The 25,145-nt window shown below is 43.9% G+C and overlaps 1 protein-coding gene across 4 annotated transcripts in view; it reads left to right on the top strand.

Annotated features, from left to right (window-relative positions):
- POLL (DNA polymerase lambda) overlaps positions 1-23,594 on the top strand; it is a 148,068-nt gene extending 124,474 nt beyond the window's left edge. For 3 of the 4 annotated variants that reach the window (XM_069239560.1, XM_069239557.1, XM_069239558.1), the window contains 2 exons: positions 18,715-18,883; positions 21,396-23,593. In XM_069239560.1, the coding sequence (XP_069095661.1) occupies positions 18,715-18,883; positions 21,396-21,757 (531 nt within the window). In that variant the 3' untranslated portion in view covers positions 21,758-23,593. Of the gene's footprint in view, positions 1-18,714; positions 18,884-21,395 lie in introns of all 4 variants that reach the window. The other variant, XM_069239559.1, reaches the window with a different exon arrangement.
- Positions 23,595-25,145: the final 1,551 nt, after the last annotated feature.

Genomic DNA, 25,145 nt, shown 5'->3' with positions numbered 1-25,145 from the left:
CCACCCGTTTCATATTCCCCCCACCCACCCACCCATTTCATATTCCCCCCACCCACCCACCCGTTTCATATTCCCCCCACCCACCCGTTTCATATTCCCCCCACCCACCCACCTGTTTCATATTCTCCCCCACCCACCCACCTGTTTCATATTCTCCCCCACCCACCTGTTTCATATTCCACCCACCCACCTGTTTCATATTCCCCCCACCCACCCACCTTTCATATTCCCCCACCCACCCACCTGTTTCCTATTCCCCCCCCATCCACCCACCTGTTTCCTATTCCACCCACCTGTTTCCTATTCCCCCCACCCACCCACCTGTTTCCTATTCCCCCCACCCACCCACCCACCTGTTTCCTATTCCCCCCACCCACCTGTTTCCTATTTCCCCACCCACCCACCCACCTGTTTCCCCACCCACCCACCTGTTTCCTATTTCCCCACCCACCCACCCACCTGTTTCCTATTTCCCCACCCACCCACCCACCTGTTTCCTATTTCCCCACCCACCCACCTGTTTCCTATTTCCCCACCCACCCACCCGTTTCCTATTTCCCCACCCACCCACCCACCTGTTTCCTATTTCCCCAAAAGACCCACCCACCTGTTTCCTATTTCCCCACCCACCCACCCACCTGTTTCCTATTTCCCCACCCACCCACCCACCTGTTTCCTATTTCCACACCCACCTGTTTCCTATTTCCCCACCCACCCGCCCCGTTCCGTTTCATATTCCCCCACCCACCCGCCCCCTTCCCTGTTTCATATTCCCCCACCCACCCGCCCCCTTCCCTGTTTCATATTCCCCCACCCACCCGCCCCCTTCCCTGTTTCATATTCCCCCACCCACCCGCCCCCTTCCCTGTTTCATATTCCCCCCACCCACCCCGTTCCCTGTTTCATATTCCCCCCACCCACCCGCCCCGTTCCCTGTTCCATATTCCCCCCACCCACCCGCCCCGTTCCCTGTTCCATATTCCCCCCACCCACCCGCCCCGTTCCCTGTTCCATATTCCCCCCACCCACCCGCCCCGTTCCCTGTTTCATATTCCCCCCACCCACCCGCCCCGTTCCCTGTTCCATATTGTCACCCACCCACCCGCCCATTTCCCTGTTTCATATTGTCCCCCACCCACCCGCCCATTTCCCTGTTTCATATTCCCCCACCCACCCACCCGCCCCGTTCTCTGTTTCATATTCCCCCACCCACCCGCCCCGTTCCCTGTTACATATTCACCCACGCATCTCCACTAGCTGGCGTGCCCTGGGGCATTGTAACACGAAGCTTGAGCCTTTGAGGCTCACTGCTAGGTGTTACAGTTCCTGCAGAGGGGAGGTGTTAAGCATCTCCACCCAGTGCAGGCTTTGTTTCTGGCCTCAGAGAGCACAAAGGCTCTCACCCCAGGGGATCAGAAACTCTTCTCTCAGCAGCAGGCTGGCACAGACCAGTCAGTCCTGCACTGAACAATTAGGTAGAATACAAGGGGCATCTCTAAGATGCCCTATGTGTGCATTTTTTTATAAATCCAACACTGGCATCAGTGTGGGTTTATTATTCTGAGAAGTTTGATACCAAACTTCCCAGTATTCATTGTAGCCATTATAGAGCTGTGGAGTTCGTTTTTGACAAACCCCCAGACCATATACTTAGTATGGCCACACTGTACTTACAATGTCTAAGAATAGACTTAGACACTGTAGGGGCATATTTCTCATGCAGTTATGCCCTCTCCTGTGGTATAGTGCACCCTGCCTTAGGGCTGTGAGGCCTGCTAGAGGGGTGACTTACCTATGCCACAGGCAGTATTTTGTGTGTATGGCACCCTGAGGGGGATGCCATGTCGACTTTGCCTTTTTCTCCCCTCCAACACACACAATCTACAATGGCAGTGTGCATGTGTTAGGTGAGGGGTCCCTAAGGGTGGCACAACACATGCTGCAGCCGTAAGAGACCTTCCATGGTCACAGGGCCCTTGGTACCACTGGTACCTTTTACAAGGGGCTTATTTGTGTGCCAGGGGTGTACCAATTGTAGAAACAATGGTACGTTGTAGGTGAAAGAACACTGGTGCTGGGGCCTGGTTAGCAGGGTCCCAGTGCACTTCTCAGTCAAGTCAGTATCAGGCAAAAAGTGGGGGGTAACTGCAACAAGGAGCCATTTCCTTACACCCACCCCCCCGGTTCTGTGTTTCATTCCCCCCCCAGTTCCCTGTTTCATCCTACCCTCCCACCCCCACCTGCCAGATTCCCTGTTTCATCAGCCCGTTTTCCTGTTTCATCTCCCGCCATCCGCCTGTTCCCTGGTTCATCTTTCACACCCACCTGGTTCCCTGTTTCATCTCCCACCCACCTGGTTCCCTGTTTCATCTCCCATCCCATCTCCCATCCCCTCCCCTCCCACCCGGTTCCCTGTCTCATCTCGTCCCCGGTTCCCTGTTTCATCTCCCTCCCCCCTACCCACCCGGTTCCCTGTTTCATCTCAACCCCCCCCAACCCGGTTCCCTGTTTCACCCATCCCCCAGTTCAGGGTATAACTTATTTGATGCCTCCAGCCGATTCCCATGTGCTTTTCAGCGTTTTAAAAAAAAAAACACATTTCTATTTAGAGGATCTATGGTTGGTATGTTTTCCTACTTTCTGTTGCCTCTTTAATGAAAAAATCCCTCACAATGGACCCTTAGGGTGTGAAAACAATGTCTTCTGCGCTACTAAATTGATAGTAAAACATGCAAAACATGATAGTCCTGTCCGAGATGCTAACTCTACTTGTGGTTTGAGTTGTTCAAATAATTCAATCTGATAAAAGCCAGCCTTTGAGGACTAATTATGTTTAGTTACATTTAAGTCATTTGGTATCAGATAACTCGTAGAAAAAGAGTTGTGAGCAGCAGAAGAGAATGGGTAATCTTTCATAGGTTGCACTGTCTTCCAGTTATCACCAGGCTTTTCTTTATTAAATTTTTATTAAATTCTTTACCCTTGTTTCTGCAAACAAGTAGATGTCCAGGGCTAACTTTAAGGTCACTGCAAATTATTAGCATTTGTTATCTGGATGTTAATAAAATATATTGTTTTTTTTTATCAATTTGCTATCATCTTTGAATATTTCTCACATAAAATAGTTGTGTTCAGTAGTTGAATGTAGTTCAATACTGTCCTTATTTATGTAGAGAAACAGTGTTCTATGTTCCAAAGGAATAGTAAGCAGTTATGCTTTTTGAAAACCCAACTGTCAGCTGAGCAGTCAGCTAGAAAGCAATCTCATACCAGAGGAAGTTGGAGGCTAAAGCGTTGTAATGGAAAAATATTTTTGTTATTCTGGATATTGTTTTGGGCCGTGGTTATCACTTTTTTGTCTATTTGTGTCTTTATCAGTCCAGGTTTTTACCCTGGCTGGCTCTTGTTTTCTTGTAATCCTTCATCGTGGTTACAAAGTTGTATGCATGAAGTCTATGTTAGTAACTCTTTAGTTGTAGTTAATTTGCACTTTCCTTAACAAATGGCCTCTCTGATTTGCTAAAAACATTTCCATCGAAGTCTAGAAATTGCCTAACACGTCTAGCCTAGTTTATGCTTCTTAAATGTCATGCAGATCTGTTACGGGTAGAGAGAGTTATTTGAGTTGAAGTAAACGTAGCATTTGTATATTGAGTCTCAAATAAAAGTTCTCATGTGTGCTACTACTCCAAAAACTACTGAACAACGTTACACCAAAATTGGCATGAAAATCAAACTTAACCATTTCTGTGTTGTAAATCAGTCAAGTACCTTTTGACACACTTGTGTTCTAAAAAGGTCTTGGTGGTCTTTGAAAAGTCAATGTCATGAATGTTTTGATGAATAATTTGCAAATGGTCAAGAGTGGAACATTTTGCTGGGGCTGCTATTATGTGATGTGTGGGATGCACAAGTATTTGTGAATCATGCTTCACAGAAAAAAGGGATGGTATAAGAGGGCAGGGAGAGCATCTTCGTATCCTATGAAAGTTATGGGGAATTATAGAGAAAGTGATATTTTCCTCATAAATCCCGTTTTTTCCTTGCAGTATTTGTGTATCTGCAGATCAAGCCATACATTTTCGACACCAGGGAAGATTTCAGGGGCTTAGAAAAAGTGGATTTCAGTCATATGATCCACAGTACTAGAATCGTGCAAAGTGTAACAAGAAAAAATATGCTAATCACCCTCTGCCCTTGTAATATACAGTAAGGAAATTCTGCAGTTACTCATTATGGGGCCAATTCTTAGTAAACGATGAGAGAGGGCCTAGAGTGCTTGTGGCTTCGCCAAGGGGTTAGGAACCCATTGCAGCCTGGGCAGTTGTAAAAATGAAAATAAAATGAGGGCAGTTTTCCTTAACTCCGTTACCTACTCAAGGCTAGAGAGGGGTTATTAATTGGGCTTCCCTGCCTGGACCATAAGGAACAATCACTACATGGTGAATTCCAGTACAGCCCTTCTGAAGCTCCCCAACCTAGCCTGGGGGCTTGGAAATAAAGATCTTGTTGTTGAGCTGCCAATACCCCTCTGAAACCTGGCTTGGTTTATGGGTCAGGAAGCAAAAAACCTCTGTGGTGAGCTACCCACACCCTAAATGCTAGTCATTGTGCCTGCAGACACATCCCTTCCTAACTTATAAACTCATATGCCAGAATGTAGTCCATAGTACCTTGATGGAAATGTAAAGCTCATTGAGTAACACTAGTCACAATGTAATTACCTGACATGTGTTGTGGATCTTGTATCAAAATGACATCTGAAGGTGAGAAGGACAGCATCTTGGACCTCTTGATGTTCCTTGGATGATTTAGTCTTTTTATGCACCTACAACAATCTGAGCCTGAAAGCTTCCACGTGACATTAGGATGCCAGGTGGTTCTCACTTGTTCACTCCGGCCTCCTCCACCTACACAATCGGTGGAGACGGACAGCTTGAGCAGCTTCTGGTTCCCTATGTCATCCTATCTGTTAGAAATAAAGCTCTACAAAACGTTGCCATACAGACAGAGATGGAAGAAAAAATCCCCTGCAGGCGCAGAAGTTCAGTAAATACTTTGTGAGGCCTGCCCTCCTCCCAGAACAGCAATTGTTTGTGGATTTGTGTAAATCTTTAAATTGTTATTAAAATATTAGGATTACAAATATTGCTAATTGAGTTCTTGAACAATAGACATGAACAATGGGAGCCCATGAGACACTGCTTTTCCCAGTGCATCTACTCATCAGCTGTTCTGCATGTGCAGAATGGAGTCCTGTAAATTTAATGTACTCTAATTGTGTTTCCACTCCATTTTCTTCTTTGTTTTTAGGTCTGGTGTTAACCAAGACCTTTTGATTTTATAAAACCTATACCCAACAATTAAAGTTTTGCAAAGTTGATGACAGAACAAAAGAAGCATTGACAAAGTCCAAAGGCCATTTACCATTTACCATTTATTTAATTGTTATTAGCCTATCCGGCCTTAACAATAATCACACAATAGATATCAATCCATCAAACTCAATAACAATCACATTGAATAAAACATCTCAGTAAAAAGGAAACTATGCTTGAATTTTTGATTTAACATGTACCAAAATGTGTCCAATTTACCATACATATCGTAAAACCTGATTTGACCATAATTTACATAAAAACTTAACTTATTCTAGAAAAACGTTATAAATCTAATATTTAAAATGTCTTATTCTGGAACTAATCATTTGGGACCTTGCAGTGCCTTCCAACCATTTAATAAAAGCCCGAGACCTAACCCAGTTTTACACTACCCTGCACCGATTTCCCAAGCTAAATAGCTACGGGATAACATAGGCTATTGTGCCTATGCCAACTGTGGGTGCATTGATAGACGTAATTTCCATGCTTCCAAGATATAAGTTGAGACCTTTGTCACAATGTATTTCTCATCTGAACGCATACATAGCGCTTCCGCCTCCTTGCACTTCCTAACTCTGTAAGATCTGAAAAGTGGACGAAGGTACAGTTTACGGAGTTTGAGCGTAAAGTGGCATAATAAAAGGAAGTGGGAAAGTGTTTCCGGACCACCATGAAGGCATGGACAGCATTCTAATCTACCCGGAGGAGCGGATTGCCATCTGTTGACCACCGCTGTCACTGGTAGTGTGCCCATATGGAATTTAAAGTAGAGAGCCCTTTTTTCCTCCGGATAAATACTGTCTATGAATATTGCTGGTTTAAGCTCTTGGTTAAACAAAATATACCGCTTGAATAAAGGGCTAAATGACTCGCACATAATCTCAGTCTTTCTCTCCCAATATGCCTTTTTTATAACAGCTAGACTAGTCCTTCCGATTTTTTCTGGATGGAGCCAAAAGTCATCCTGGCCGATAGCAGCCAGGATAGTTGAGATATGTTTGAACCAGGGCAGTTTCCGATGGTTTTGCAACTTCATGATGTCCTTAAGTACGTCTCTGAATGGTTTGAGAGCCTCTTTTGTCCAAATACGGATCCAGTATCTTACTGGAGCCAGAGCAATGTAGTCCTCAACCTTTCTCATCTGTAAATCAATTCTTATTGCATTCATTGGTGTAGCATTACCTAGACAAAGTAATCGGCGTAAGAATTTGTTCTCGGTTACTTGTATTGATGGAATCTTTCTGAATCCCCAGATCTCTGCGCTGTAAAGTGCTGCGGCTCTTGCTTTTGTTTTGTATGCAAGCAGTGCAGAGCTCTTGATTGCCTGTAGCTTTTGCAAATCTGAGTACTGCTCCGGCTTGTTGGGCCAAGGAAATTCTGCTTTTGTAGATTTGTGGTTTCCATGTCTGTTTTTCATCTAATCTGCAGCCCAGGTAATCATAGGTGGCCACTCGGGCCAAAGGCTTATTATTTGCCCTAAAAGTCGATTGCAACGTCTGTTTTTGGTTAAGAATCATAAACTTTGTTTTCCCCTCATTGATTACCATGCTCCTTGAGGTACAAAAAGATTTGAAGCCCCTAAGTAGTCCATGCATTGCTATCTCTGTTCTTGCCAGTAATACGGCGTCATCAGCAAAGAGCAAGATAGGTATACTTTCATTGGCTAGTTTTGGCACATCCAGATTTAATTCCTTCAAAACTTGACTTACTTTATTTATATAAAAATTAAATAAGGTTGGGGCCAAAACGCAGCCTTGTTTTACACCTCGCTCAATTGGATTTTCGGCTGTATAATCATTTCTTGTAGTATATCTAACCCTGGCAGTGTTTCCTGTATGCAATAGAATTAGCAGCCTTAAGATTTTTCCCTGTATGCCCATGTCCGACAATAACTGCCATAATGTTTGGCGATTTACGCTGTTGAAGGCTGTTTGGAGATCCACAAAGACCAGGTATAATGGACAGTTTTTAAGGGTGGCGTATTTAGCACAGATCATGTTTAGCTTAAAAAGTTGATCTGTTGTACTTTGGCCTCTCCTAAAACCAGCTTGGTGTGTTGATATTAAATCTCCGTCCTCTAGCCATTGGTCTAGACGCGACTGAATCAATTTGGCAAAAAACTTTCCAACACTATCAAGCAGTGAGATAGGTCTATAATTGCTCACCATGTCCCGAGGCCCTTTTTTGTGAATTGGAACAATTATTGATTCCTTCCAAGAAGGAGGGACTACCTCGTAATGCCAAACACTGTTGAATAGACGGGCTAGAGCAATTAACCATAACGTTAGCTGGTTGCGGTAAGCATCTGAAGGGATACCGTCTGGGCCTGCAGCCTTATGCGGCTTTTGGAGGAGGATAACTTGTTTAATCTCTTTTTCACTGAATTCCGATATTAACTTCATTGCACGTGGAATGACTTGGGCTACTTGCGTGGAATTTGTACTGGAAAATTCGTTGGAGACTAGTACATTCTGGGTTCCGTTTACCAATCTAACAAGCCGATTTGAAGATACTGCGTGGGTCTTTTGAAGAGGAAATGCTTTACTTAATCTTTGATTTCTGCCTGCCAGCCCTTGAGTGAGGATGTTTGGGTTATTGGTCGTCCCTGGTGCTGTCTTGGCCACTTCCTGATACAAGGCAGTAAAATGCTTTACCCAAAGTTGAGGGTTGATATTCAGTTCTAGGTTTTTCGGGGGACCTTCGCATCCCCACCTGACTATCTCCCAAAACTTTTTGGAGTTCCCTGCCGTTATTCCTTGCAGTAAAGTTTTCCAAAGTTTATGTGGAAATATCTTCCTTTTGTATCTTAACAATTTTTTGTACTGTTGCCTACATCCATGAAAATGTTGCTCATTGGAATCATTCAAGTGCCGGTTCTTCAGTGCTTGTGATAAGGTCTTTTTTAGCTTTAAACACTCTTCATCGAACCAGCCCTCCATCATTTTAGGATTGATTTGAGGATGCTTGATCTTTTCCTTTTTTGTTTGCAATAGCAAATTATTAAAGTTATGCAGGAGGGGTATAGCGTCATTAACTGATGGATTTAAGAACGTGCTAAGTGATGACAACCAGGTTTGGCTGGGTACACTCATATAAGGTTCATCCTCATTTGACCTTAATATGTTTTTCCTGTTTGGTCTCATAGTTATTGTTAGGCTATTTCCGTTGAATGGAGACTCCGCCTTCCCTGGGCTCGTGTCCGGATGGACTATCTCCATTAGCAGTGGGTCGTGATCACTCTCGATTCTGTCCCTTATTTCCATATCGATGACATAATGCCAGGCTTCGATGTTTATTGCCATATAGTCAATTATGCTTTGCCTTTTTCCAGTTCGAAAGGTAGATTTAAAGGTTTTATCTGACTTTGTTCTCCCATTTAATGTGCGGATTCCTCCTTCTATTAATGCTTCAAAGATTAATTCTCCTTTCTTGGAGTCATTACAACGTTGGACAAGAGGCATTGGGATATTCCAGGCATAATCTTCCTCTGCTACTTGTTCATCCCAGAGAATAGAATGAGGTTTAGTGTTAAAGTCACCACATATCAATAAAAAGGTTTTACAAGGTTGGGGAGAGCGATTGTTCGTGTGACCTGGTACTGGGTTCCTCCGATCCTTGGTTCTTTTATTTAGGATATGTTCTTTAAGGAGCCGCACCCCTGGCATAACTTGAGCCCGGCTGATAGGTGGGTGACCATTCCTCATATTTGACTGCGAGCGTCTGGATTCCCTTGCTTTGTACAGTGTGAGTTACTACGGAGTTCCTCAGTAATGAAGTTCTGATCCAAATACTCAGACCTCCCGAGGGTCTTCCTTTTTTTTGCTTAATAGCAGGTAAGTGGAAGGTGGAGAACCCATCTAGGTCAATAGCGTGAGTAGACCAAGTTTCTTGGAAGCAGCTGATGTCTTGTTTTTTAATAAATTCAACCCAGTCTTTGTCTTCCATTTTGTTTTTTAAACCTGCTATGTTCCAGCTTAGAATTTTTAATATGGGACTGATTTTATTTTTTATGTTCAAGCTATCCATTTTTTGCTACGAGCTTCTAAATAATTGCTCTTTGCAATTCTGTAACTGTGGGGGATTACCCCTACTGTTCCTAGGGGAATTAGCCAACAGGCAGAACCTCATATTACTCAAGTTTATTCGTTCAGGGAGTTGTTGTTTGGAGCTAATTGCTTCCTGAAGTATCGAACCAAAATTGCCTTTTGCCTCTTGCCTACCCATCATGTTTCGGTTTGAAGCTTTTTCAAGAAGTATTGTTGGATATGGTTCTTTTTGCGGAGTAGCAATGGATATTCCCCAGGTCTTCATCGTGTTTGAGCTTTTTAAGATCTGTTCTGCTATCCAAGGTGAGGCCCAGACTGTTTCTGTTAATTCCCCGTTCTCTAATTCTTTTTTTGGTATGAATCTTACTGAAAGGAGATCTTTAGTTGTTACATTCTGTAAGGCTGGCAGGGAGTTAACAAGAAATAAGATGTTAGACCTGTTCAGGATGTCGTGACTTCCTCTTGAGGAGTACTCAGGCATGAACAAGATCGTGGCTTCAGGCTTTTTAGTTGTTTCAGACCGGTTCTCAGTGTGCCCGCCACCTTCCTGCGACAGTCTTCCTTGGAGTTGGGTGTTCTCGTTTTGTCTGTCTTGAGTGGTAGCTGCCCGACTAGTAGATGTTCGATTTACCTGGCCTTTTTCCCTCCCCAGTTGCAATTCTTTGTTCCTTTGTTCTTCGTAGGGTTGCCTTTTTGGAGGCCAATTGTCCCTTTTTCCTTTGATTTCATTGGTTTCCAGGTCCAGGTCCAGTGCTGGGCGCGATGGTGCAGGCGAATCAGTGATCCACCCAGGCTGGTTACTGAGATTATAATTTCCAGGGCTGCCCTGAGAACAATATTTTTTTGCCTTTGTCCGGGGTGCGGGAACTGGGGCTGTTGTGTTGTCCACGCACATGGTTGTTCTTCTACTTTGTTCGCTTCGTATATACTCTGGGGTCTCTGCCCTTCTACTTTCGCCTTTGCTGTTATCTTGTTCTGCCCCCTCACTAATGGAGTTCGGAGGCTGCTGACATTTTCCGTAGTGGTCTTCTACTGTATTTAAGTGATGTACCTGAACTAAATGTTCCGTTTTTGTAGCTGGGAAGTGCTTATCGATACCAATGCTAGATTTGGATGTTCCTGGGCTCCAGTTGGGTTGTTCGTTGGCTGGAGGATCATTTACCTTGTTTGCCTCATTTATCCCATGATTTGTTCCAGGATCTTTTCCAGACCACCTTTCTTTGTCTAAGTCATGCCCAGATGGTTGGTGACCCCTGGGGCCAGTGGGTATACGGTTTATATGGGAATGGTGAGTGCAACTTTTGTCGCACAATAATCCAGGATTTTTATTTATAAAGTTAAATACTTTATCAGTAGGTTTCTCAAAACTCTCCGACTTAATGCTTTTATCTCTATACTGATGTTGGGCGAACTCATCACCTGTGTTCCTGATTTCTCCTATTAGGCCTATCTGTTGTAACATATTTAAAGCCTTTCCTGCTGGTGCTTTTTTTTTTTCCTCTAGCTTTCTTCCATGTGTTTTTCCATCTGCCTGTTAGTTGAGGCCTTTTACCCGGTGGCCTTTTTTCTACTGTGTTTGGGACTTTGATTCCAGATTCAGGACTTCCGTTGGTTCTCTCCATCTTAGGTGTCTGATTTTTTGCATCTGGATAGTTCTCTCGTCCTGGGCCAGAGTGCCTTTCTCTATTTTCTCTGTCTGTTGGCCTTTCAATTAAACTAGATTCTGTTTTTCCTAGCTCGTAGTTGCACCCCTGTGTGCTTTTAAGGCTATATTTGCAGTCTTCGATTATGTCTTTGATTACTTTTGGAACTTCCAATAATTTTTCCAGCAGTGGTCCGCAGACTTGTCCGTCCAACTTGTCCATTTTATCGGCCACTGCTTGATGCAACAGGTTTTCCCTGATTACGCCCTCTACTAGGGCCATCCTGTAATCTATAGACTGTATTGAGGATGTAAGTTGTTTGGTCAGTTCAAGTTGATCGTCAAATTTTTGAGACTGGGCCATAATCGTTGTTGCAATTGAGCCCAGTGTTGTACATATAACTTTCATGATGCTAAGAATTGGTTGGTCTAATGAGAGGTCATCTCTATTTCCACTTTGCTCGTTGGTTATCTGACCTTCTGGATTCTTACCTTCCTTTCCTCTGTGGCCTTTTATTATACTACCTTCCAGGAAGTTTAGATCTTCTGATGTTATGCTGTTTAGTTGAGGGTCTATGTTGCCAATAACGGAGTTGTCGAACGAGGACAGCTCCAGACTGAAGGAACTACTGTTGAGTCTGCCCAGCATTAAATTAGTTTTAACAATTTGACTTCCGCAGTGAAGCTGAGGCGCTGAGATGTTATGGGTCTGTTTAGATGGTGAGTAATCTGTTTCCGGACCCATTATATTTTGGAGTGCTGTGAATTCTGCTTGGGCACATTGTGGAGAGAGTGTTAGTGAGAAATTCCCGGAGTTTAATAGTCCCCTTTGGGGGTCAGGATAAGGTAATTTGTTGCTTTTTCTTTGCTCTCCCGAAAAGTTGCTCCACTTTTGGGAGTTATTTAACTCCACTTCACCATCCCCAAGGGGATTACTCATTGGGCAGAATAATTGCGATAAACCAACCGGTTGCTGTTGCTGCTGAAGTAGGCGAGTGTCCTGGAGCCCGGTCACTGATGGCTCCAGTTCGCCCCCCCCCCACGTTGTAACCACCCACTTCCCCCGGTGGCTGTAATCGGAGGCCACTGGCTTTAGGACTTTGCATTTGCGGCTGTTCAGAGTTCAAGTTCACTTGGTTGTAATAGTTAGTAATAGTGTTTATTTTTGGTCTAGTTTTCCTTACTCCCGGGGGTCCACCCGGGCCCGGGTGCGTTGGTGTACAGTATACTTATGTCTCCTGCACAGAGGACTTACAAGGCCCCCTACAGTTTCGCCTACAGTTTCTTCTGCATTCAGTAGGGCACCCCCTATGTCATCGGAGTCAGTATGGGCTGGCAAACAAGGCAGCGTCACCACTTCTAATGACCCGCCTGACGCTTCTCCTGGCTCGGACTCGCTTTTGTCGGCGGGAGACCCGAATTGGACACCCTCTGCTGTGTCATCACCTAGATTTGCGAGTCCCCCCTGGGATTGCTGGATGGTTCTGGGGTCCTGATCCTGATCCTGGTTCTGGTCTAAACCTAGACCTTGTGAACTTTTGAGCTCCTGCACTGATCTTTGGAATTCCGCTAGGTGAATGAGCGCCTTATTGGCCTCCCTAGCCTTCTTTGTTTTTCCTCTTGTCCCAACCATCCTCCGGTTACCGTTACCGTTCACCGCTCCCCTCCCCTTGGCTCCTTGGTTCCTTACTGGGTTCCTTCCTTGCTCGGACTTTAGGAGAGACCACCAACAACGACGACTGGTCCAAGTCCAAGGCCAGAAGGCCAAACTAGGGCTGGCTGTGGCTAGAGCTGTTGCTGTGGCTGGGTGAGGCTGGGTGAGGCTGGGTGGGGCTGGGTGAGACGACGTGGCGTGGTTAAGCACCGATTCCGGAGCTGGAACCGGGGCCGGGCCAAGGGTAGGAACAGGAGAGGGGTTCAATGGCCAGGAAGGGTCCCGTATAACAGTGTAACAGTGTACGAACAGGGACCCCCCTCCCCCCAGGAAAGCTGCTTACCCGGTTTCTCCCGGTCTATCCTGGTCTCACCCCGGTCCGCTCTCCCGCTCAGCGCCTTTTCAGGAGGGGCCACAGGAGGTCCACAGGGGGGATGGCAGGACTCCTTCTGACTCCCTCTGACTCCTTCTGGCTCTGGCTTCTGACTCCTCTAGCGCCTGGGTTACGCTGTACCGTGCCGCACAGAAAACAACAACAACACAGCGGTGGAAAGTTGCAGGGAGGGGGTCGCCCACACTCCCTACCGGAATGCCAAACTACCGCCGGGGTGCACAAAGTCCTCCTACTCCAAAAGCCGCGGCAACGTTGCACTCCGCGGTGAGTTCCGAGCTCCGAGCTCTGAGCTCCAAGCTCCGTGCTCCGAGCGTGAGCCACCCAAGAGTTCTCCTCGGCCCCCAAAAGCAGCAGTAGCGGTGGCGGCAGTAGCGGCAGCAGCAGCGTTCGTACTCCGTGCTCCGACGTGAGCCACCCGGCGTCTGCGTGCAGAACGCCTGCGTGCAGAACGGAAATAAGTCCAAAGGCAGTCAGCTAGCACCAGAGCTATAGGCTTTGCCAGAGCTTGTTTTATCTTGAACAGGTGCCTTAAAGTGGCTGCTATGCTCCCACTTTCTGCCTTTCTTAATTTACTTATGCTCTTTTGAGAAGGCTTGAAGTGGTTCTGTTCAGTCAGTGCTGTTAATTTGAGATGTGATCTAGACAGGGTCTATTTCCATTGCATGGAACTTGGTCATCACATCTATTCCGCAGCATTTGTTTTGTTTCTGGGCAACCAATGCATAGCTGCTTCCTTTGGTGGCAGCACCCATTTGACACCCACATCCCATCGGTTTTATTGAGACTGAAGCTGGATAAATATTATTCTGGAAGGCCCCTACCACAGGTATACTCTTCTCTCCTGGGCCCATATTACAAAAAGAGCCCACATTCTTTGTTTGTGCCATGGCGAACTGTTAAGCAGGGGCATCAGCTGCCAACAGGGCTAGTGCGTCCTATTACAACAAATGTGCTGCCCCATCGCAGCTGTGATCTCACACTGCCCAGGGGAAGGTGCATTCAGTGAAATACGGAGCGGCAGCTTCAAAGCTGTTCAATGTTTCTAGGTGCAGTTGGCAACCCACCTGCTCTCTAAAGAGGGGATAGAGGTTCTTCTGCAGGTATGTGCAGAGAGAGACTGCAGGGGATGTTTGGGGGACAAGGAAGGGCTCCATGAGAGCACCTTACACTCACTAGGGGGTGCACTGACAGAGCAACATCTTTTTTCTGGTGTGCCTCCTAAGGGCCTGTTTGCCTCTGGGCTGCATCCATAAGATGCACGGGTGCAGAAGCACCCTCTTTTGCATGAAGCTAAGCCCACCATGCCAATGAGGGAAACACTTTGAAGATAGTGCTGGTGCTACATGCGCTCCAGTTTTATCAGTATTGCAGAAGGGGCCATGTAAACGCCTGCAGCCCCTTCTGTAATACCATAGTGCCACAGTGGCACATAAAACAGGTTCAGACCACCATTGTCCCTCTGGGCCACTATGTGTAATGCCCCTAGTGGCTTAATCACAGGGCCTGAAAGTGACTCCGAGTCTAAGAACGTGCCGTGTTAGCCATACTAAATGGGTTTAGGTGCTTCCCGACTTTTTATAGAGAGGTATAGATACATGGTCGATATTTTGACATTGTGACTTTTGAGACCACGTTCCCTCCCTTGGTCTCACGAATGCGTTAATAAATCTCCACATAAAATAGGTAAAATGAACCTGATTTTTCAGCATGTGTTTTCATATGCTGTTACATAACTGAAAAGATGCAAGAGTAGAACCATAAACAAGAAAAAAAAACTCCCTAGACTGCAGTCCACAAATACAGCATTACGCAGGGAAGATAATTGGGTAGGCCTGAAGCAGATGGCGTGTACCGGGAGTCTGGTCTTTCGTGAAGGTATTCAAGGGAAGACTTTCATGTTAAAGGACACTGAGCTGAGTTTCATCACTTTAAATTGCTCCTGAAACTCTCTAAATTTTGGAAAGTTTTCATAACAGTCAGGGTTTGAATTTGAGTTAGACCTGCAGAGATACATAGTGCCACTGGCAGAAATTTTTATCTTCGCCATGCAAGTGTTGTAAAATCCACCAGATGCTGGCATTTTGGTTGGTTCCATTTCAGCTAGTGGTGAAAGGACTGGTAGCAAAAAGTCTGCCAGTATAAGAAAACTCTTCTAATGTGCGCAAAATGAAGAGGGACTTCATTCGCTGTTATATGAATCTGAGCTAAAGGTTTCCCTACATAAAAGGCTATCATTCTCTTCCCTATGAACTCGCGAGCAGACTTGACATGGTGACTGCTGTGGTTTAGAAGTTAAGTTGGTGGCTTTTTATGACCTGCCTTCAAATTCCACCTTGTTTGCCTGTGTCGAAACCATGGGATTCGCGTTACCTTCGTCTTTCTATACCTCAGTAACTGTAATCTGTGGAATGTGAAAATGTTTTAGAAACTGTACAGTGAGCTGTCTATTTCAGTTCAAAATCCATGTACACACCCATCCTGCTTACCAAAGTCATGTACACACTGACCTTTTCTAATGTCATCCTGGTTGCTGTGATTGATCTGATCTCTGATCCCACAGGCAGGACTGTGCAATGTAAGGCATTTGTATGTGATTAAATGGAAAACGTGTTCCTCATACTACATTGTCATCGTACCAATGTAATGGAATTTTTTTAATCATATTATGTTAACATTGGTTTGGATGTTTTCTCGAAACCATTTGGAGGGATGGCTTTTTCCTTGAAATAGGCTATTTGTTATTTTGTTTTAAACTATTTTCTACTAATGCATGTGAGGCAACAGTTTAGAATGTTGATCTTTCGTCATATCAAACTCTATTCTAATTAGAAGGCAGCAGAGGGGGCAATACCACAACACTGCTATTATCTAAAACATCCATCATTTCTTCTGATTTCACTGTGGAAAGTCGAAATCCCGTCTGATTTTTCCACAGGTCTCCTTACAGAACCGTCAAAATCCCAAAATACCTGGACCCCGGCAAACAAACAAAAAATGAATCTTTTCTCCACATGTGATTACTGAACATACACTGTGCAAACATTCCAATTTCAGCAGCAGATAGATTTGGTGAGATTCAGTCGCGGCTCGCGCTGAATTCAAAGGAGTGCGGCGGCGCCGGGGAGGGGAGGGAAATTAAATTACATAAACAATAATAAAAGAAAAAAAGAAAAACCCACTTACCTCCGCTCCTCTGCCACCTCCCATCTTGCTGCAGGAAGGAACAGGCTCCCAGCCTGCCCTGCGCCAATCCTGCTTAGAGCAGCGTTAGGATTGGCTGGGAGCGCCCAGCCAGGGCACTCCCAGGCAGACTGGAAGCCTGTGCCGGCTTTCTCCAGCCCAGCAAATGTGTTGCTGGGCTGGAGAGAGCCCTCTTCGCATGTGTGTTTGGCCGGCTTGAGACAGCTGGCCAAACATGCATGCACTGTGACCCCTTTCCCAAAAAACAATCATAAACACAGTTTATGATTGTTTTTTGGGAATAGGTTTGCAGTTGCCTCTGCTGGCAGGGGGGCGACGCTCCTCCGCCCCTATGGAGGATCCATCCCTGGTGAGATTCAAGCAGGAAGCGTGTTCACGATGATCCTAGTGCTTTTTCACCACTGTGATCTTAACAGACAAGACACCAGTTCCATGCATTTCTTTTATCAGCTTTCTTCTAAAATGGCAGGCGCTGCATCTGAACTTTAACCTTTGTGCCGGTTTAACAAATTGTTCTTGAGTTCTATTTTTAGTGACTTTACTTAAAAACAAACATTTTGCAAGGCTTTGCTAATGTTTTTAGGAATTATAATAACTTTGAAATGTTTTAAATTTCTTAAACTTTCCTTCGAACACTGAGATTCAATACTTGTACTCCAGTGTTTCCCTCAGAAAAATAGAGACATATTTATGGAAAAGTAGCGCTTCATTCATGATGCGCCACTTTTCTTACGTCTAATTGCATCCCCCATAATGACACAAATGCGTGCACTGTATTTACAGTATGGCGCACCATGGCCGTTGTGTCAACATTAGCATAATAATTAATGGTGATAATGTGGCACTTGGCTGGATTAGCGCCATCAATTATGGCGATAATGCAGCAAAGCACAGGGAGGCCCTTTATTTTCAGTGGGAGCTTCATCTTAACGCCAGCATTAGGCAGGCGTTAATAGTGACACTAAAAAAATGCCAAAGTGAAATCTAGTAAATTTCCTGCACCATTTTTCTGGGCCTCCCTACATCGAAACACCCCCACTTGCATGCATTATGCCTGATGCAGGCATACTGTGGCGCATGGGTTTACAAAGTGGTACAATAGTTGCTTTGTGCCACTTTGTAAATATGGCCTGTGGGAAATGCCACCTTAACGTCACAGTTGCATAAAACAAATGATGCAAATGTGGCGCAAGGTGGCGCTATGGGCATCGTAAATAAGCCCCAAAGTTTAAATGAAATTAACCTTTGCTTTCTTTAAAATTCAATAAATCACTAATGACACCAAATACTGTTTGTACTATAATTTCAATTAAACTATGCTTCCATTTAAATGCTCCTTTACATTTTTGATTTAATATAATTTCCTTGTAATTTTTTTAATTTCGATATTTTGGTGTTTCGTTATACATGTCTCTACCTAACCCAGATTCCCATGACTTCACTTCTCCTAATATGTTTTCTATTGTGTTGTTTTTCCATGAAATCACATTCATCAATATAAAGCACTTGGTGCCCATGCTTCAATTAAAAATGTTCCTTGTTCAGTGTCCCGCTGCTTCCTGGAACTCAGTTGCCTTATACAGTGTACATAAAGCGGTGAATTTTTTATTTATGACAGAGATACGTGTTAATGTTCTCTGCATATACATTTTGAATGAAACAGGAGGACCAAAGGCGTGGCATCACCATTGCCATATGCCTTGGTCGAAGTACTTCCAGGTGGGTGTATCTATAGTTTTTTGACAATGCTAGCACAAGCCAAGCTCAAACCCATTTTCTTAAATAAGTCAATTGTGTTCAGTAGCACATTTGGCAAATCAGCTAAGCACAATTTTCCTCTCAATTTTGTTGTATTTGTGCTATTTTTGTATGCAGTGTGAATTTTGGGGGCAAAGCCGGCCAGATCCTTTTGTAATTCCCACTCTTGGTTTGACAGAAGCATACAGAGTACTTTCTGCCTCTTTTTTGGGGAGGATCCAAATAATTTTTTTCAGCAAATTTTGTACTGATTTGAGTAAGTGTTAAATTGGTTTATAGAGTACTTCTATTGTAAATCACAATTCTGCATGTTTGATGTCACAGTTTACTTGGGCATACACCTCAGCAAGGTCAAATATGGAATAATTTGTCAAATAAGTAAATGTAAACTTGGGTTACAGCATGTCAACTCTGGTCAGATTCAGCGACTGTTTTTCATGACAGTACCTTTTCAATATGATGACACTTAGACACCAGAATTTAGGGATGTAGTATTTAGATGCAGGTGAATCACCTTGGCAAGTCATCATAAAGCAGCAGATCAGTTAAATCCAAAAAATAAGTACTTTTAGGAAAAAGAGTTACAGGATTTCACCTCCTTTACATGTGTTTCTTCCTCTTCTTTGTCCGTCTCACAGGTCAGAGAAGTGGCCCATTCTATTAATCCAGGTCTACTCAGTGTTGCATGTGGATCTTACAGACGAGGGAAGCTCACCTGCGGTGATGTAGATGTTTTGGTTACTCATCCAGATGGGAACTCTCACAAAGGCATCTTTGGCAAACTCATTGATGGGCTGAAAATGCGAGGTGCACACCTTTATAGAAAATGTTTGTGTCTTGCAACAGTGTTTTCTGAAAGACAAAATATTTATTGCAGAGATATATTGTAAATGCCGAGTGTGAAGAATTTAGTACGATGTGTTTAATGGATGAAATGTGCAGAAAAATTTAGCGCTATTCTTTGAGACTAAACGTGGTGGTCTTGCATATGAGTTGCTACTAAGTACGTGTCAGAAGCACTGTCAGGGGGCCATGGGGCTAGCAGGAGCTACTGGGCCCAACCGTGGGGGTTGACTCGTTTTACACCTGATGTCCCGTGGCCCGACTTACTATGGGTCCCAAGCAACTGGCCCAAGTACTCCTTCAGCACTTGACTCTCAGTAGTAGTGCGGGTTGAGCACTCCAAGGCTTGTCTGCAGAAAGGTAGACATGGGGCAGTGAATACAAGCTCACAACTCAAAATATGTTCAATAGCAGCAATAAATGATCGCCCATTCAAATACTTTCTTGTATGACAAAAGGAGTATTTATATATGGCCTCAAAGTGAAATACACAAACAACACACACAGCTCCCTGAGGTCCGGGCTCTAGAGTTTAATAGGCAGGCCCCTGAGTTGCACTTTCTTCTCAATAGCACTAATGGTTATTCCCCACTCACTAGAGTCATAATTCAGATTAGGCTTCATTAGCAGACTCAGCAGTCCCACTCCAACTCTGTTAGAAAAGTCAAGTGTTCCATGCTGAAGTGCAATCTGGCAGACAAGCTCCCCTGGGCCTTCTGGTACTTCACTCAATCTTACCCACACCATTAGGGATTGTCCGACTGGAGTCTCCAAGAGCGTCTCTCTTGCGGCAACTGACACTAGTGAGTATCACAACGCGGTTTACAGAGGCTGCAACTGAGTGTCCACGATGATCCTCCAGTGCAACAGTAAGTTTCCTTAGGTCTTCCCCCGGAGGTGGGGATGGGGAGTTTACGGTTTCTTCTGGTTTCTAATCTCAGTTGGGGTTCGGGTCAGTACAAGCAGCCTCTCCTCACAACATTCTAGCTACAATAGTTTTTTCATTCCGGTGATTTCCCTCTGGTATTCAGGGTCGCCACACCTCTTCCTCACTTGGATGACAGCCCGATAGGCACCACAGCAGATTCCTCTATGGCGGCCCACTCTGGCATTTCGGGGTCACCAACTTACACACCATGCATGGGCGACAGCGAGCCTCCCCCACTAACTTCTCTCCCTCCAGCAGTCTGTTCCTCATAGGGCACACTGGTCTTGGCAAGCAGGCAGGTACTGGTGCTTCCTTTCCTTGCACTGTCCATCTGGCTGGATAACAATATTGGGGACCTCGAGCTCCCCATTTAGAGTCTTAGTCTATGAAAGTTATGTTAATGGTCTGCTTCCTTTTGAAGAGGCCTTTCCTCTGTCCTTCTTTTCCTCCAGAAATCAGTCTGTTGCAACAGTAGCTGCGCCAGATCTGCATCCCCACATCACAGGCCAAGGGTTCTAGAGCTTCATCTTCTCCAGATGTCAGACACATTGATATCTTTATCAAAAGGTTACCCCCAGAGCCTCAGCTCGACTCTTTATGATTCCCTTATCAGCCCCAAGTCCTTCCAGAGACCTCTGTCAGAATCAAAGAGCACCCTTTGAAGTGTGCAGGAGAGCTGTGCATCACTATGCGAGGAACTTTTCCGTCCCAACAACGTGATGTGTACAAAAGTGTGGCAAAGAGCATGCTTACTGATGCTGGAGTGTCTGGCAGAGTGATTGAGCCCTTCGATTGTTAACAATGATGTTTGCTTTGGAGTGCTTGTTAAATATCCTGTTTGTATGTGTGCTATTAGTACCAGACACAATACATTTTTGAGGCTAGTAAATGTATAGTTTTCAATTGCCGCATAAAAATGTTACCCCCGTTGTCACTTGTGTTTTAAGATCTGTCATTCTGGTTTGCCAGTTGTACAAGGGTAGGGTGCGAACAATGTTTGTACCTAAGCTGTTTATTCTGAGTGCTGTGATATTTTCCTTTGAACTAAATTATTTCCCCATGCTCCTTTCGCCAGGTAATACACTGTGCAATTCTCACAAAGAAAACTGGTCAGAAACAGGGAATATGTGGGGAAATCTGGTGCAGTAACTCCAGTACTACACCCTATACCTCACTACAAACATGAAAAGTCAAAAACGTGCAGCTTTCAAAAGGAGCAGTTGTGTATTTTTCCTGGGGAAAAAGTAATGCACAGTAAATACAGACAACCCAGAATTGGGACACAGTAGATTTAGCCCACTCAGAATAAAGAGCCACGAGTTTTATTTGGTCTGCAAATCACTCTACTATGTTTATTTCATGTGGAGCATTAAAACACATAAGACAAGCTGTTGTAGGTTCAACATGTGTAGATAAATCCTATCTGATTTTATTCTGTCCATGTTTTCAGTGTTTTACATGTGTGAATCATTAATCAAAAGTGTTTTTCTTTATTAAGGCTTACGTTACAGCTGCGTTTTAAAGTAGCCTTTATTTTTCATGATGCAGGGTTCTTGACTGATGATTTGGTGAGTCAGGAAGACAGTGGAAGCCAGAAGAAGTACATGGGAGTCTGTTGTCTTCCTGGTCCTAGAAGGAAACACAGGAGGCTTGATGTAATTGTTGTTCCATACAATGAATTTGCGTGTTCACTAATGTACTTCACAGGTTCTGCTTACTTTAACCGCTCCATGCGGGCACTTGCCAAAACCAAAGGCATGAGTTTATCGGAGCACTCTCTAAACAAGGATGTTGTCCGCAATGGGAGTGTGAAGGTCAGCACAGGAGTTCCTCTCCCAACTGCAACTGAGAAGGATGTGTTTGAGCTGCTTGGTTTGCCATATAGGGAACCCCATGAAAGAGACTGGTGATGCCCCCATGCATCCTCTTACCTACTTTCGTCACCACACTTTCCTTTTCACTTTTACCTAAATGCTCCCCTTGCAGGCCCAGATACATCTTCAAAGGATTAGGCAAACCAAGGTTGGTTATTCGACTGTGATCAGTGCCTCTGCTGATAAGCAGTGTTATCTGTACTCCCATTTCTGTGCCATATGTGCATTTTTAAAATCTGCCTTATTTTAGGATTTCATTTGAATTGGAAAGAAAAAACAATTATGTTGCACTACTTTCAACAGCTGTAGTTTTAACTTTAAAGGTATTAGTATGAAGTGTTATATGAACTGTATATGTACGTGGTGCTTGTGCAGGCCACGGGCTGCTTCCAAGCATTTGCTGCTGAAATTATTTAGCAAAAAATGAAGGATTGTGGAATCTCATAAAGAGAGAAGTAATGTGTAAAGATTATATGAAGCGTGGTAGACATTGAAAGGACATTGAAAGCTTAACGTCTGTATGTAAATTATTCTCAGTGTGCTTTCCTTTCAGCCAACCTCCTTGAATGTCACTAGGTTTTTAACTGAAAGAAAATCAAAGGGAAGCCAGTGGTTTAATCTGTAGCAGCATTTACTTTCTTTTACGGGAGGTGGAAGAACAATGGACGTTTGCTGTTTTTTATAGTATTTGGAACCATAATAGGAATTCGCTCTAGAGGAGAAGCATGCCTTTGAAAGTGAAATTACAGGTTTCCAATTTCATGCAAAAGGCAACAGAATAGTTGTAGTTGGTTTATGGAGCCTGTCTCCATAGATCCCCGAAAGAGGTGATCAATGGCTGCCTTTGTCGGTTTTCATCAAGTCCTAGAGACAGTGAGCTTGGTAGTGTAAATAATGTTTCTTTACGAGTCACATTACCATTATTGCTCTAATCTTCCTTTGCCTTTTCGTGACTTGGGTATTTTTATAGGGATTGATTGTATGTAAATGTATTCAAGATCCATGTTTTCAGCCTAAGAGAGTGGCCAACTGGAGGGCTATAAATGGATCCGTTCTCCTTGGCTGTGGTGCATTAACACTCACTTGTTCAGTCTAACAATATCCACCTGGGGTCACGTGGAACTGTCCTCGTGTAGCTTAAGAGCCCAGTGTTTAATTAGTTTCCCACGATTGTTCCACACCTCTAGCCTTCCAGTACCTATTGGGGATGTTTGGTATACTCGGATTCCTTGAGATGCTGTTGCTAACAAAACTGACATCTGAGTAATTAGAGTGAAATTGTCAAGATAGACTAATGGCACTCCAATATATAAATGCATTAGTTTTTGTTGAGTTTATAGCCAGACCTCTGATGACTATGATGAACTGTTTTGACAGACTGCTTAGCAAAATTCTGAATAAGCCTCGGTTGCAATGGTTACATGCTAGGTCGGGTTTTGACGATCTGGGCTCGGCAGTTTTGTTACAATTCTGCAAACCACAAACAAATATTCTACAAAAAAATCCTCCTGAATTTAGCACTTTTTGGCAGCAGAATTGCACCCACTGGATGGTGAAATATTTCATCATTTTGGCAGTCCTACTATTGTATACTGGCATGGATTTTTACATTTTCAGAAAGTTGGCTCGTATCTCAGGAGGCTTCAGGACTTCTTTGGTACTCCACAAATCAGCACAAGTCTTTTTTTAAATTAATTGCACAATTTGTACCTGATTTCTCTATCCAGCATACTGTTGTGTAAAAAATGTCTTTTGATTTTAAATCACTGTGTGCATTTTATTCTTAACCTGAATGTGCATAGCTCGGAATAAAACTATTGTGTTTGTAGCGAAATAATGTGCAATTATAAAACAATAAATATTTGGTTAATTAAAAAAAATAAGTTGTTTTTTAAATTAATGTCTGACAGTGATGTATTTGCATTACAACAAGGCCATCATTTAGGTCACTAAGTTTCACAGTCGTGCAAAGTTAAATTACAACTAGAGTGAACACTGTCAATCTCTTACTAAAATGGTAGTAGTGTAGGCCTTTGTGAACGAGTGAACGTTACCAGCAGTAGAAAAGTAAAACTGGATTATTTTCTTGATTTCCAATATTCTTATACAAATAGTTATCATCTTGTTATGCCCAGGATCACTGACACATCTACATTTGCAGTATTTAAAGAAAGGCTACAAATCATTATTGTTCACTAAATAAACTCTACAAAAGTGCATGTGTATTTTTCATGCCAAAATATGAACTATATGTATATAGGGTTTCACTGAAAATAACAACGGTTACAGGGATGTTATAGTTAGGTTATTAATTTACACGCAGAATATCATAGAAATTCAGGTGTTATAGTTCAAGTAACTACAACTCATGCACCAAGGTAACTATATTTTGCGCCCCTGCCATGACCAGTTGTCTTCTCAATACGTTTATTGCAAATGTTGCAGTCATCAGTGATGGAATATGTGGGGTAATTAGCTGTGCATGGCGAGGGCACGGCAGTGGCTTCGATACTTCTTGAAGTCGGTCCTGGATTCGCCTTTAGGGCCTTCTGCAGTGGTAAGTGCCTTCTTTTGTGGTTGTTGTTGAGCGAACAGTCGCAGACCTGGGATTGTTGCTCCCCACTGAGGAGAATAAGGCTATCCCCCTTGGGGAAATTGTGCAACCTGAGCTGTCAGCCTCTGTTCTTTTATTGCTTTTTAACATCGCCCTGACTCACTAATCCTAGCTGCTTGGGCATTTTTTACCCCAGCTTTGAGTCACACCATCGCAAGATATCACATGCCAATGCCAAGTGATCCAGAATTTGTGACACAACATTCAAACCCCGAGAGTCTTGTAGAGCCAAAATAAATTGACAGTAGGGACAAAAAATATTTTCTTGTGCCAGTTTGGCATTATACTCCCTGATTTCAGTATATCTCCTCAGTCGTTGCACTCAATGCCCACTGGGACATTGAACATAAGATGTTACTGGCCTTGCCATAGGACTTGCCCCACACCTTTCTTCAGACAGTAAATCATGGTCAAGATGATGTGAAATATGTTTTAAAGTTCTGGACTGACCAGAATGCAGTATGTTGGGTTTGGTATGGGCACCAGCTTCATCCTTACACAACATGCTTGGATGCATTTCTCTGGATTCTCCACAAACATCTAGGATTCCCTAATGGGCATGCCATTTCATGTCTCGAGGCTCTTTGTTAAGAAGACTACTATGACCTTAATAAAATGTAAAGACAACAGAGCAATGGTCTACTCACTGAGGTTACTTTCCCCTGCTTGCCAGTTCCATCAACAATACAGGACGTTCAGAGGATACTTGAGGGGTCTTGCATATCTCCAGTGGCAACCCGGTCAGTCTATACAGAAGCCTATGCCAACTTTTTGTGGTGCCATAGGTACTGGAGGTCCAAGAGATGAAGC

This window comes from Pleurodeles waltl, chromosome 6 (genome assembly GCF_031143425.1).
Source record: "Pleurodeles waltl isolate 20211129_DDA chromosome 6, aPleWal1.hap1.20221129, whole genome shotgun sequence".
Taxonomy (NCBI): Eukaryota; Metazoa; Chordata; class Amphibia; order Caudata; family Salamandridae; genus Pleurodeles; species Pleurodeles waltl.
Note: the sequence above shows the minus strand (reverse complement) of the source record. Positions and strands in the feature narration are given on the sequence as shown.